The 12,951-nt window shown below is 47.0% G+C and overlaps 1 protein-coding gene across 1 annotated transcript in view; it reads left to right on the top strand.

Moving 5' to 3' along the window:
- The window catches only part of GCC2 (GRIP and coiled-coil domain containing 2), a 67,071-nt gene that overhangs the window by 53,369 nt on the left and 751 nt on the right, over window positions 1-12,951 (top strand). Inside the window, exon 22 of the mRNA XM_004597665.2 lies at window positions 6,187-6,388. Coding sequence (XP_004597722.2) covers window positions 6,187-6,388 — 202 coding nt within the window. The remainder of the gene's footprint in view (window positions 1-6,186; window positions 6,389-12,951) is intronic.

Below are 12,951 nucleotides of genomic sequence, written 5' to 3'. Positions count from 1 at the left end.
TTTTGGAAGGAATGGAAACCAAAAGAATGACTTGGGGGATCAAAGAAATAGAAGCAAAGAAACTTCCCCAAGTTGGAGAAAGACATGGACATGCAGAGAGAGGAAACTCATAGATCCCCAGAGAAACGTCAGAAAAGGACCTCACTGTGGCCCACATAATAGTCAAACTTCTAAACTGGGAGTATCCTAAGAATGCGCTAGAGAAAAGTACCTGGGCATTGTAAGAGGTCCTGTTAAGTTGACAGCAGAAAACAAATCTTCCAGACCCAGAGGGAATGAAAAGAGACAGTTCAACTTCCTGAAGATCGGTGTTAGCCAAAAATGCTTTACCGCATGAAGCTCTCATTCATAAATTAAGGTGAAATGATGACTTTGCAAGACAAGCAAAAGCAACGAATTGAACATCCAACCAGCCTCACCAATGATACTTAAGAATCTGCTAGAAACAGAAACAAAGATACTACACAACAGGAAGGAGTATGAAAAGAATAGCAAAAAGCAAAATTTGTATCCCGGCTGCTACGCTTCCCATCCAGCTCCCTGCCTGACCTGGGAACACAGTAGAGGACAGCCCAAATCCTTGGGACCTGATAGAGGCTTCTGGCTGCTGGCTTCAGTTTGGATCAGCTCAGCTCCACTTGGCTCCAGCCATTGCGGCCACTTGGGAAGTTAACCGGCAGTGGAAGGTCTGTCTCTCTGCATCTACTCCTGTAAATCTGCCTTTCCAATAAAAATAAGTAAATCTTTTTTAAAAGGAAAAAAAAAAAAGGAATGACTTATAATTGTAAATGTATCTTACGCTAGAGCACAGAGTTGTGCAAAAAAAATTCAATGGAGACATAAGCTCCATTAGAACAATTAACACCGACTTTCGTTAATGGATAGATCAACAAGACAAAATCAAAGAAACAACAGACTTACCCTACAATAGACCAAGTGGACCTAGTTTAAAGGACATTCTGTCTCCTGCAGCACATGGAACATTTTCTAGGACAGACCATATACAAATTATGTATTGTCTCTACAACTTCAAAAAAAATTGAAACCCTTTTTTTTTTTTTTTTAACACATTTTTGAATATGTTTTCCTTGAGTTGAAAGGCAAAGTTAGAGACAGCTTTCATGCGCTGGTTCAGTCTCCAAGTGGCTGCATCAGCCAGGGCTGGGCTAAGCTGAAGCCGGGAGCTTCCACCAGATCTCCCGCTGCAGTGCAAGGCTCCAAGCATGTGGGCCATCTTCTGCTTTCCAAGTTATATCATCAGGGAGCTGAACTCAAAGTGCAACAACTGGAATTCAGACCAGTGTTCCTATGGGATGCTGACACTGCCCCCGTGCTCCACCACCATGCCAGGAAAAAAATAAATAAACAGCTAGAACCTTGTATCTCCTCTAATCATTTTGGAAAAAAGTTGAAAATTAACAAGAAACTAAAAGTTAAATGAATATGTAGAGGCTGAAGAACATCCTCTTAAAATGTAAATTAAATTCTGTGAAACCAGTGAAAGTAGAAACGCAGGATACCAAAATTTATGTGAAATACTGCAGAAGCAATGTTAACAGTTTATCACAATACGTGTTTACATTTTTTAAAAATCATCTAAAGAACCTGAAAAAACAAAAACAAGCCAAAAATTAGTAGGTTAGGAAGAAATAATAAAAATTGAAGAGATAAACAGTAGAAATTATTTTTAAGTACAAAAGGTTAATCAGTTTTAAGTACAGAAGGTTAACACATGAACAAAATTATAAACCAGTAGCAAGATTAATGAAGAAAATAGGAAACTTATCCTACAGAAGTTCAAAAATTGAACAAGGAATTGTTAGGGACACGTGTATGCCAACAACTTGGAAAGCCTAGAAGAGATGGATAGATTCACAGAAACATAACTTAAAACTTGAATCACAAAGACAGAAAACGTGAACAGACCAAGGTGAGATTGAATCAATAACAGAAGAGCGTTCCCAGAAAACAAAGGAACAGGACCAGATGCGTTCACTGCTGAACTCTACCAAACGTTAGAGGAACAATGACAATACATCTCAAGCATTCCAGACAGTTGACGGGGAGGAATCCTTCCAAACTTACACCATAAAGTCCACTTTTACTCCAAAGCTAGACTGGGAAACAACACAAAAGAGGACAGGAGACTGCTATCTCAGATTAACCCGGAGCTCAAACACTGCACAAAAGTACTGGCAAATCAGCTGCAATAACATATCAAGAGGGTAAATGCTGACCGAGTGGCATTTATCCCACAGGCATGATGCAACAACACGAGTCAATTAACGTGCTACATCACATTCCAAAAAAAAAATTGAAACATCATGTATCTGGGCCCGGCGGCGTGGCCTAGCAGCTAAAGTCCTCACCTTGAAAGCCCCGGGATCCCATATGGGCGCCGGTTCTAATCCCGGCAGCTCCACTTCCCATCCAGCTCCCTGCTTGTGGCCTGGGAAAGCAGTCGAGGACGGCCCAAAGAGTTGGGACCCTGCACCCGTTTGAGAGACCCAGAAGAGGTTCCTGGTTCCCGGCATCGGATTGGCACGCACCGGCCCGTTGCGGCTCACTTGGGGAGTGAAACATCAGATGGAAGATCTTCCTCTCTGTCTCTCCTCTTCTCTGTATATCCGGCTTTCCAATAATAATAATAAAATCTCAGAAAAAAAAAAAAAGAAACATGTATCTTTCCTGACCACAATGGAATAAAGCTAGAAATTAGCTGCAAGAAAAACTAGAAACTATGCAAATAAAATTTGCGTGAAGAATAGAAACCATAATTATCTCAGTACATGCAAAGAAAACATTTGACAATCTATAGTATGCTTTCATGATAAAAGGAGTATAACACTTAGTAAAGGTTATATATGACAAGATTACAGACAGTATCATACTAAACAAGTAAAAGCTCAAAGCATTTCTGTTAATATCTGGAAACAGACAAGGAGATAAACTCTTGCCACTCTTACTCAATATAGTCTGGAAGTCTCAACCAGAGCCATGAGGCAAGAGACGGAAGTAAATGGTATATAGACCACAAAAGAAGAAGTCAAATTAGCCCTAATTTTAGATACATACCCTGTCTAGACGAAACAAAAGACTCCACCAACAGACTATTAGAATTAAGTCAAGTTATAGGATACAAAATCAGTGCATAAAAATCACTGTAATATGCCAGCAGTGATTTTATTGAGCAGTTATTATAATGATCCCATGTACAATAGCTACAGAATACATCACGTAGTAGAGTACTGAGTCCAGAATCTATCTCCAGCTTTTGACTTAGACTCCTGCTAAGCTTTCTTCCTCCACGCTGAAAGGCAGCAGGAATGGCCCAACTCACTGGAATCTCTCACTTGGACGGCCTGGATTGAGTTCTCAGGTCCTGACTATGGCCATGCCCCGTCCTTGGTGCTGTGAGCATTTGTAGAGTAAACCAGTAGCTAAAAACAGGTATGCTGTCTCTCCCCTCTCAGGCTTTTAAGTATTCTTTTTTATTTTACTAGTACCCAGTTCTTTTTTTAAAAAAAATTTTTTTATTGTAGTTTAATGTTTATTGCAAAGGTGAGGGGTTGCAGGCCCATGTGGGCCTCCAGTTAGGATGGAGAGGGTAGGAGCGGAAGGTGAGTGAGATAAATGATGGTGTTTTCCCTCCTTCTTCCATGGTAGCAGGGAGAAGAGAGCACACCGCTGCTTTACCGGTGTCCTGGGAGACAGTGTGAGGAAGAATGTTCCAAGGGGGTTTACCCTAGTGGCCTTTCTACAAAGCAGGAGAGACAGATCTTCTCTCCCTCTGGGTCACTCCCCAAAGCAGGCGCAGCAGCTGGAGCTAAGCCAGATCAAAAGTCTGGGTCCCCCACGTGCGTGCAGCGTCCCAAGGCCTTGGGCCATCCTCTACTGCTTTCCCAGACCAGACAGAGCTCGATGGGAATTGGCACAGCTGGGATGTGAACCGGTGCCCATACAGGATCCCAAATGTGCAAGGCGAGGATTTAGCCACCAGGCCCACCTTAGAGGTCTTGATTGCTTGCTTGCAGCAGAGTTGAGACATGCTAAGGCCTGTTGGCTGCCCTTGTCCACCTCCGTGTGCCCACAGAACTAGGTGCTTCTAGAGCCTAGCCTGCAGTGCTACCCAAACCCTTTCTGTCCATCATTTCATGAGGTACTCGAAGTTTTGTGAACTTGGGTGAGCTGGCTGTCTGGGCTTGCATGTTAACCTAAGTATGCTCTCCATTCTTGCACGACGGGGAGCAACTGAGGTAGCCTCGACCTGCAACATGTGCTCCGGGATTGGACCTACATGTCTGATTTTTCCCGAGGTTAGGGGTTGAACACAGTGTTCTGGTTGGTGAAGCCCAAGAAACCTCACCTGGGAGGTCCACAGACCTTGTTTTCCTGTGTGCCACCTCAGTCTGCCCCTGCACCAGCCAATTCACATACCAGCGTGGGTAGCTAGCTGCCTAGTCAGTGCCACGCCCAGCGCTGGTCTCTCCTGAGCGGGTGGGTGCTGCAGCATGGTCAGGACGATCCTGAAGAACCCTCAGCTGGCCTGTCCCCAACCCTTGTTTTTAAGCATGCCAGTGATTGCTGTGGCCTAGCCCTGCCCAGCCAGCTCTCCCCTCTCTGTCTTGTGAATATTCCGAAAGACTAGACGGCTGCTATCTATATGGCCCTGAAGTACTTAACCCAGACTGTAAGCAGGGATAGAAAAGGTGACCTAGCTAGTCTTCTCTAAAGTCAACACAGGAAGTACCCAGGAATGTTGTAGAACAGTTCAGACAATTCAAAGGAGGTGTGCATCTGTTTTTAACATACATATATTTATTTTCAGAGTCAGGATTAGAGAGAAAGAGAGAGAGAGCAATCACTCTTCCATCTGCTGATTCACTGCCCAGATGACTGCCACGGCCAGCAGCGTGCCAGGCCCCTAGCAGGCAGCTGGGCTGGAAGTGGAGCAGACAGGACTTGATCTGTTATGCCAGCATGGCCAGCAGCAGCCCCACATACTGCACCGGCCCCTCAAAGCAGGTGTTTCCACGAGCTCACTCACTAAGTGGTCATGTCTTCCTGGAGCAATTCTCTTGCTCCTTGCCCTGGACTTTACATGTAGCATTCATCCCAGGAAATGGGAGAAAACATGAAACTAGTAAATGCTGGAACAAAATTGGAACTCAAGCCTGTTAGAAAAGCACGTGTTCATGCCCTGCCTTCTGCTGCCCAGAAAACATTGCTCCTGCTTCAGTGAAGGGCCAGGGCCCCAGCTTTCCTTCTCAGAAAAGCTTGTTCTAGTGCTCATTGATTTGTCACTTAGAGTGTAACAAAAGCTACCGCTCTGGTTCAACGTGAGACTCCTCAAAGACTCCATCAGTGGTCTCAATCACAATGTATTTCCTTATGTTCCTGGCTGTTCACTGTATTCCAGAAGTAGGCCTCTGTTTTGATTTTTTTTTTTTAAGATTTATTTATTTTTATTACGAAGTCAGATATACAGAGAGGAGGAGAGACAGAGAGGAAGATCTTCTGTCCGATGATTCACTCCCCAAGTGAGCCACAACGGGCTGGTGCTGCGCCCCTCCGAAGCCGGGAACCTGGAACCTCTTCCAGGTCTCCCTCACAGGTGCAGGGTCCCAGTACTCTGGGCCATCCTCGACTGCTTTCCCAGGCCACAAGCAGGGAGCTGGATGGGAAATGGAGCTGCTGGGATTAGAACCGGCGCCCATATGGGATCCCGGGGCATTCAAGGCGAGGACTTTAGCCGCTAGGCCACGCCGCCGGGCCCTCTCTGTTTTGATTTTGTGTGGACCTTGTAGCAGCCTGAGCTGTGAGCCACACTGGCTCGGTAGGAGGCGGGCTTGGAAGGCAGCCTCACGGTACCATCCTCTGACCTCCAGTTCCGCAGCTTGCAGTGCCAATTTCCATGTACCTTGTGCTTCCAAAGCAAAACCGTAAGACACATCTTCTTTCCCCCACAATGGGACTGAGTTCACTGTCACTTCATCTGCTTCCTACCATCTTCAAGTTTCTTAATCTGATCTGTTCTCTCCTTGAGACTCCTTTATTATCATTTAGATTAGGGGGTAGTGGACCAGGATTTAGGAGAGAGAAGTAAAAAATGCAAAGTGTTGGATTTGCCATGTTTAACCAGAAAACTCCTGAAACTCCATGTTTCACTCATTTCTCTAACATCAGCTTCTCAAAAGTGAAATAAGAAGATTGGAAAGAAATCAAGAGAGAGAGAAGTCTGTGGCTAACCTGGAATACTTGAAGAATGTCTTGCTCCAGTTCATCTTCCTAAGACCAGGAAGTGAGAGAGAGCGACTGCTTCCTGTCATAGACACAATGTTGCAACTCAGTCCTGAAGAAAAGGGAAAACTTGCTGTAATCGCTCAAGGTGGGTAAAAGAAGAACTTTACAACTTTTGTTTTACAGTTTAGACTAAATAGCTGGTATCGTGGTTGAGAACTCATCTGCCCGTGCACTTATTTCTCGTAACACCTGGACTTAAAATGAGAATTTAGGATTGTTCATTTGGACTGCTGCCAGCATATATGTAACCTTTGGCTAAATTTGAAAAGCCAGGGTTTTTGTTTTTGTTTTTGTTTGCTTTTTCTCGACTGGAGGGAAAGGTTGAGAAAAACAGATAAATGGAGAGAAGAAAGCTTCTACCCACTGGCTCAGTCTCCACATGCCTGTGGCAGCCGGGCCTGGGCCAGCCGCAGCCTGGAGCTGGGAATTCAGGCTGGCCTCTCAACGTGGTGGGAGGGACCCAATGTATCATCTGCTTCCCGGGATGCTCTTTAGAAGGAAGTGGGGTCAGTGGCACCTGCTCTGCTAGGAAATATGGCCATTCCCAGCAGTGACCTAAACCCTGTGCCAAACATTTACCCCTAAAAGCTCACTTTTTAAAATTCTGAGGCAATTATAGCTGTATGTATAAAATTTTAATACTCAGCGATACAATACCATGCTTTGTCTCATCTTTTAGTTATTCGAATATTGAATTACCCTCGTGTCAGGAAATGCTTGCCATCCTTCTTTCTTTTGCTGTATATTACTTGCTGCTCTTCTGCTTCTTCCCCTCCCACCACCAAACAGTCCAGGGACAGCCCAGCACCGGGTCTCCATCTGCACCGGTCCCCATCTGCACCGGGTCCCCATCTGCACCGGGTCCCCATCAGCACCGGGTCTCCATCCGCACCGGTCCCCATCTGCACCGGGTCCCCATCTGCACCGGGTCCCCATCCGCACCTGCACTGAGCTTACTTCCTCTCACCCTGCCTCTTCAGAATGAATGCTTCATATTTTTGGTTGATTTTTAAAACATTTTATTACTGACATCTTCAGGCATACAGAAAAGCTAGAGTAAGGCTCTTGTAGCTGTCACCCATCTAATAATTTTTAACAGCCAGCCGGTGTTTAGCAGGGGTTTTTTTTTTGTTTTGTTTTTGTTTTTTTTAAAGATTTTATTATTATTGGAAAGCCGGATATACAGAGAGAAGGAGAGACAGAGAGGAAGATCTTCCATCCGATGTTTCACTCCCCAAGTGTGCCACAACGGGCCGGTTCGCGCCAATCCGGTGCCAGGACCAGGAACCTCTTCCGGGTCTCCCACGCGGGTGCAGGGTCCCAAAGCTTTGGGCCGTCCTCGACTGCTTTCCCAGGCCACAAGCAGCGAGCTGGATGGGAAGTGGAGCTGCCGGGATTAGAACCGGCGCCCATATGGGATCCCGGGGCTTTTAAGGCAAGGACTTTAGTAGCAGGGGGTTTTAAAGCAAACCCCACATACCAAAGCATTTCCCCAGCAAATACTTCATTGTTTCTGAGATGGGTGTCACATCTATGCCCAGTTCATATGTGGGTAATCATGACATACGGATCCCAGGTAGGGCACATGTGTTGGTGGTAGACTGCTTGTCCTTTGAGATTGATGGTGTTGACTTGTTTCACCTATGACAAATCCATGTTCCTCTGTGAAAACACCGTGTGTTAAAGAAACAGTTCTCTTGTCCTGTAAGAGTCCTCTACCTTGGACTTGGCAGTTCTGCATGGCATTGCACTTTTATTTCCAGACTCCAACCAACAGGAAGTTAGAACTAATTAGATCTAAGTGCAGTTGACTGGACTCAGGCCAAAAACACTTGAATAGTAAACGTGTGTTCTCTAAAACATCCTTAGTAAGCCGCAAATATCTTTATCCCATTTTGACTGTTTTTCCCTCTTTTAACGCATCCACCTACCACCTCTAAACTGTCTTAAACTGATAGATCAGAACTCAGTGAGCCTGAGAAGTTTCTGAAGTGCTTAGTAAAACTCAGATTCTTGGACCATACTCCAGTTTCTAACCCAAGAGTTTGTGTTCTAACCTGGCATTGCCAATGCTGGTCTGGGGACTGTAACGTAAGAAGCGCTCATCTCGGATGAGCTCTATGGCAGCCTGCTGTACAAGCATGCAGATGGGTTCAAGGCCCAGCTGTTCACTTCCAGTCCAGCTACTTGCTAATGCATTTGGAAAAGCCATGATACATGGCCCAAGTGCCTGAGTTCCTGAACCCACCTGGGAGAAGCTCCAGGTTCCTGGCTTCAGCCTGGCCTAGCCCTGGCCGTTGCAGCCATTTGAAGACTGAACCAGCAAATGAAAGATGTTCTTGGTCTCCTCCCTTCCTCTCTCTTCCTCCCTCCCCCCCCTTTCCCCCTCTTTTCCTTCCCCTCTCCCTCTCCTTCTCCCTCTCCCCTCCCACCCCGCTCCTCCCTCCCTTCCTCTTTCTCTGTAACTTTTTCAAATAAATCTTTAAAAGAAGAAGCCCTGATGTAACGGTGTGTTATGAATCAGGATTCAGGTTTTTTGCAGGAGTGGTTTTAAAGGTACCGTCAGTGGCTCTGAATCTGTTTCTTACAGTGCATCTTTGTAATGATGAAGGAAGAATGTCCTTAGTTGTGGTACAGTGGGTTGAGCTGCTGCCTACGACATCAGCATTCTCTATCAGAGCATGGCTTCAAGTCCTGCCTGCTTCCAATCCACCCCTGGTCCAAGTGCTCGGGTGCCTGCCACCCTCGTAAGAGACCTGGAGAAATGCAGTTAGCTCAATGCTATGCATACAATATGAATTCTTTTTTAAGATTTATTTCTTTGAAACTCAGAGTTACAGGAAAAAAAGAGACTGAGAGATCTTCCATCCACTTATTCTTTCCCGTAATGGCTGTAATGCCCAGGGCTGGGCCAAGGTGGAACCCAGAGCCTGGCGCTCCGTCTCGGTCTTGCACATTCGTATCAGGGGCCCAAGTACTTGGGCCGTCCTCCGCTGCTCTTCCAGGAGCGTTAGCAGAGGGGCTGCTGAGAAGTGGAACCACCAGGATGAAGGCTGAGTCCGATGAGATCCCCCCCTCATGCCACAATGCCAGCCTGTTAACCAGCTTACAGGTGATGTCAGATTGCTTATAAGCAGCCATTAGGAACACTGAAACCCTAAACAGAACTGCCAGAGCTGCCTGAAGCAATCTGTTACGGTCCTGTGTGAGAGAACAATATTGAAAGCAGCAGTGGTCTCCAAGTAAGAAATGTCAAGAAGCGAAGACTAGCTCTCTGCTGATGCCACAAATGCTACTTCTCCCTTGCCCTGCTCCGAGGCTCAGTGCTGCTCAGTGTTCTGTTGTCTGTCTGAGATAGCGTCCACGGGCAGGCGACTTCATCTGCAGTAGGTGAGCCATGCCTTGCTTATCTCTGCAATATGGCTTTCTCAACTTCATTACTCAAACCAAAACTAGGCGTTACATTATTGTTTTTGTTTTTTCAAATGTAGTTATTTTTACTTGAAAGGTAGACTTTTACAAAAGGAGAATGAGTCAGAGACGTCTTCCATCTGTTGGTCCACTCCCCAAATAGCCCGCAGCAGCCAGAGCTGAGCTGATCCAAATCCAGGAGCCATGAGTTTCCTCCTGGCCTTCCGTACGGGTACAAGGTCCCAAGGACTTGACCCGTCTTCCACTCATTTCCCAGGCCATAAGTAGAGAACTGGATCAGAAGTACAGCAGCCACGACACAAACCAGCTCCCACACGGGATGCCAGTACCACAGGGCGAGGATTAGTGTGCTGTGCCACCACACCAGCCCCTGTAGAAATGACCTCTTTACATCACTTTATTCCCAGATTAGGATGTGATTGACAGACTGTGGTCCTGTTCCTTAGGACGCCACGCACGCATGCAGTTCTGGCACCTGCTTAGCCATCTCGCCTGTCAGGGAGAGCGTGCTCACTCACAACCCACTGTCACAGTCTCACTTCATCGCAGAGGGTGTGGAACCCTACCGTTCCCTGCAGGCACAGGACACTCTGCACCGCTGTCCTCTGACCCTTACACGCTGGGGGCCTGACTGGGACAGAGACACTGTCCACACAGAGCAGGGCCCTGCTGAAATTCAAAGCACGACTGAATGCAGCTGAGCACCTGGCAGTCCACTTTCCACTTTCAGGAAATGTTTCCGGTCTCCTGACTTCCTAATCCTAAAAGCAAGCCCACCTTCCAACACGTATCAGTGCCCGGTTCATGTCTTCATGATAGTTCTTGCTCAGCTTTCTTGACGTTCTCCATGCACACTGCGGGAGACTTTGAGTTTGCGTCTGGTGTTCCCCAGTGGCCCCAGGGTAGTGCTGTTGGCCCCAGGGTAGGGACCTGATCCTACGGGCATGCAGTTATGCTGGTCAGGGGGATTACCCAGCGGGAGTGTGAAGGAAAAGGGAGCGGCCATGGCCCGGTAGGCAAGCTGCAGTTTAGGACATCCACATCCCGCAGGTGCCTGTGTAGAGGCCTGGCTACTGTCTGCTTCCAGTCTGGCTTCCTCTTGATGCGTGCTGTGAGGCAGCATGAGAACCCAAGTGCTGGGAAACCTGGCTGCAATTCCTGGCTCTTGATGTACAATTCCTGTCACCCATTTGCTGTTGTCCCTGTTGTACATTTGGGCCATTCTCATTCATAGGTGTGGAGTGATTCATGGCTCTTTCAAGGCAGCCCCCCTATCCAGCCCAGAGGCCAGAAAGGAGAGAAGTGCCTTATGAAACCCCGGTGCCAGTCCCAGATCCTGGCTTGCCAGGAAAGTTCTCTGAGATGACTATAATCTGATTCGCATGGGTCCTGGCATAGCTCATGCTGACAGCTGACCTCTGCATTAACCCTGGGATGGCATCAAGGCAGCTTCCACAGAGATTGCAAAGGAGAGCCCAGTAGGCCAGGCGGAGTTGTATTATGGACTGGAGCCCCTCGGGAACTGTGGGAGTAAAGCTGTACTGACACATGTCAGAGCTGCAAGCAGTGTACTGGACACATGGCAGCAGCAAAGAACAGCAGAGCTGTGAAGCTGCAGAACCCTCTGCTAAGGTTTCAGAGGATGTCTCGTCACCCTGGGGGTAAGAGGGGCAGAGCCCTGACATGGGCAGAGCCTCTGCAGAGAAACCACAGCAGTGCAATGCCTGGCAGAGCTCCAGAGAAGGGGCACCAGATTGTGAGAACGGAAGCATTGACTGTGGCCAGCAAAGCCGAGTGGAGCAGCCACTGCAACACCTGAGAGCTCGCCCTGTGTCACAGTGAGCCCAGGGTGCTGGGCATGGAACTCTCAGATGTAATGTTTGCCCTGCTAAGCTCCCATCTTATTTTGCTCTGATTAATTCATGGTACACTGCTGGAGGACTTTGAAGAGGTTTTCAAATGATTCAAGCTTTGTTTGTTTGGAGCTGTTAAGCTTTTGTGTTTCTTATAAACCTGTTAGAGTTTGAGTTACATAAAGGCCCATGTGTAAAAGAATGTTTTAAAATCACCTCTGTCAGGCCCGGCACGGTGGCCTAGTGGCTAAGGTCCTTTCCTTGAATGCACTGGGATCCCTTATGGGCGTGGTTCTAATCCTGGCAGCTCCACTTCCCATCCAGCTCCCTGCTTATGGCCTGGGAAAACAGTCGAGGACGGCCCAAAGCCTTGGGACCCTGCACCCATGTGGGAGACCTGGAGGAAGTTACTGGCTCCTGGCTCCAGATTAGCACAACACTGGCTGTTGTGCTTACTTGGGGAGTGAATCATCGGATGGAAGATCTTCCTCTCTGTCTCTCCTCCTCTCTGTATATCCGACTTTGTAATAAAAATAAATAAATCTTAAGAAAAAAAATTGCCTGTGTCAAGACCAGTACTGAGGGGTACTGGGTACTTTACTTTTAAATTGTCCGATAAAGAGGACAAACACGGAGTACTGAATATTCAAGAACAAACAAACGTATATGATAAAATGTTTGAATAATGGAGATATTTTGTATGTGCTGGTAACACTGTGTATCTATAGAGAACCATTTCTACATTCTCTAGCTATTTTAAATTAAGCCACTCGAACATGAAGTTAATGGATCGCTTCTTTTTGCCATTTTTTGTCTTAAGACTTACTTACTTTTATTTGAAAGGCAAAATGATGCACAAAGAGAAATAGAGAAAAATCTCCCACCCACTGGTTCACTACCCAAATGACCACAGTGATCAGAACTGAGTCTGTCTGAAGCCAGGAGCCAGAAGCTTCCTCCAAATCTCCCATGTGGGTGCAAGGGCTTAAGGACTTGAGCAATCCTCTGCCGCATTCCCAGGCAGTAAGCAGGGAGCTGGGTTGAAAATGGAGCAGCCAGAACCGATGCCCATGTGGCGTGCTTAGCATATTATGCCATGGTACCGGCCCCACAACTGAGCGTTTTAAAGTGGTGATATAAAAAGGGAGAGCGTCGTAGCAGAATGGGTAAAGCTGGGAGTGTTGACGCTGACAGCCCCTTTGGAATTCCAGTCTGAATCTCAGCTGTAGTGCCTCGGATCCAGCTTCCTGCCGATGGGCCTGCGGAAAGCAGCAGGCTGTTGTACTTGAGTCCTGCCACCCACCGAGAGGACCAGAGCAGAGTTCTGGCTCTAGCTTTATGACGGCCCAGATCTGGCTTTGGA

This window comes from Ochotona princeps, chromosome 26, assembly GCF_030435755.1.
Source record: "Ochotona princeps isolate mOchPri1 chromosome 26, mOchPri1.hap1, whole genome shotgun sequence".
Taxonomy (NCBI): domain Eukaryota; kingdom Metazoa; phylum Chordata; class Mammalia; order Lagomorpha; family Ochotonidae; genus Ochotona; species Ochotona princeps.
This window is presented reverse-complemented; position numbering and strand designations above follow the sequence as displayed.